This window comes from Cyprinodon variegatus, unplaced genomic scaffold (assembly GCF_000732505.1).
Source record: "Cyprinodon variegatus isolate N-32 unplaced genomic scaffold, C_variegatus-1.0 Scaffold48, whole genome shotgun sequence".
NCBI lineage: Eukaryota > Metazoa > Chordata > Actinopteri > Cyprinodontiformes > Cyprinodontidae > Cyprinodon > Cyprinodon variegatus.
This window is the reverse complement of record NW_015150501.1, coordinates 1363659-1365508: the sequence shown is the minus strand read 5'-3', so window position 1 is coordinate 1365508 and position 1850 is coordinate 1363659. Positions and strand designations below refer to the sequence as shown.

Here is a 1850-nt window from a genome sequence, read left to right as displayed (position 1 = left end):
TTGATTATTGAAATAATCACCAACTAATTTAGTTATTGATTTGTAAAACATGTCTTTAGCTGACAGAGCAACAAACCCTTGAGCAGTTATACCAAAATTGTAAAGAAAATATATTAACATTTTGCATTTAAGATAAAAAAAATGTCAATATGCCCTATGCAGAACCTTTTCAAGTGGGAAAGTTTTAGTTTCAGCTGGTTTCATTTCATAAAAAAGTCTTCATTAAGGAACCTTTTGCTATCTGATCATTAATCAATTAATAAAAAAAAATAATGCAAAAATAATCGTTAGTTGCAGCCCTATACAGGTTCTTCTCAAAATATTAGCATATTGTGATAAAGTTAATTATTTTCCATAATGTAATGATAAAACTTGAACATTCATATATTTAAGATTCATTGCCCACAAACTGACATATTTCAGGTCTTTTATTGTCTTAATACAGATGACTTTGGTATACAGCTTTCGCGAAATGTGAAAACAAGTTCTTTGCCACTGGGTGTCGCTGTGGGGCAGTTTTACTGTTTTCAGTGGAACGTCAACATCCGGCGACACGTCTCAGACAGAGCGATAATCCTTCAGATACATCCAGACTAATCAGAGGCGTTTATCATCACACATATCGTGCACGTGAGACTTTATGAACCCTTAGATTCAGTATTTATAATCTGAGCCGACCTGCGGGGCCTTAAACACCTTTAGAGCTTCAGATGGGGGAGGTGAGAAAGCTGCAGAAGAAATTAAGGCAGATTGAAAATCTGGAAATAAAAATCAATCTAAGTCCAGAGGAGAAATTCAAGGTACAGAAACACTTTATTTGACTTTTATATACATGTGAATCTCCCTGTGTGACTGATCAGCATGTCAGGACAGATACTACTTTAAAATGAGAAATCAAGGAAACAACAGAGGAGTTAGAAATAAGAAAACACTAGTTTAGAGATTATTGCACTTTATTATGATGAGGCTTTAAATGAGGTTTAGACAGCAGAATTGTTATAGTTGGTTTCTATTCATTAAATTCCACCACTGTCTTCATGAAGGAGCTAAGTACCATTTATTAATAATAACAGTGTTGTGGCCCAGCTTTGATGAGACAAAAAAGGCCACAGATGCTCCATGGACTAATTTTACTCAGGCAAAAGAAAAAAATGTTCCAGGTAAACTGCTTTAGTTTTCTCGGTTTATTTTCTCCTCAGGCAAGCAAACACAAAAAGACAAACATTTCCTTCATGTTTCACTTCAGCTGGTAAAAACATACGCCCGCCCAGATGCATGCTGGTCCTTACGGAAGGTGATTAGGGCCACTGAAAAGATATATATATATTTTTAATTTTATTTAATTTAAAAATATATTTTAAAATTTTATTTCAGTATAATATGAGAAAAAAAAAAGTCAGAATTCTGACTTTTAATCTTGGAATTCTGACTTTTTTTCTCAGAATTCTAACTTTAATCTCAGACTTCTGACTTTTCCCAGAATTCTGACTTTTTTCTCAGAGTTCTGACTAATCTCAGAATTCTGACTTTTCTCAGAATTTTAACTTTAATCTCAGAATTCTAACTTAAATCTCAGAATTCTGACTTTAATCTCAGAATTCTGACTTCTCGGAATTCTAACTTAAATCTCAGAATTCTAACTTTTTTTCTCAGAATTCTAACTTTAATCTCAGACTTCTGACTTTTCCCAGAATTCTGACTTTTTTCTCAGAGTTCTGACTAATCTCAGAATTCTGACTTTTCTCAGAATTTTAACTTTAATCTCAGAATTCTAACTTAAATCTCAGAATTCTAACTTTTTTTCTCAGAATTCTAACTTTAATCTCAAAATTCTAACTTTAATCTCAAAA

At 32.6% G+C, this 1850-nt stretch overlaps 1 protein-coding gene across 1 annotated transcript in view; it reads left to right on the top strand.

Moving 5' to 3' along the window:
• The first annotated feature begins 540 nt into the window (after positions 1 to 540).
• Positions 541 to 1850, top strand: part of LOC107082243 (pre-mRNA-splicing factor PRP46-like) — a 16924-nt gene continuing 15614 nt past the window's right edge. The window contains exon 1 of the mRNA XM_015370818.1: positions 541 to 800. Coding sequence (XP_015226304.1) covers positions 711 to 800 — 90 coding nt within the window. The 5' untranslated portion in view covers positions 541 to 710. The remainder of the gene's footprint in view (positions 801 to 1850) is intronic.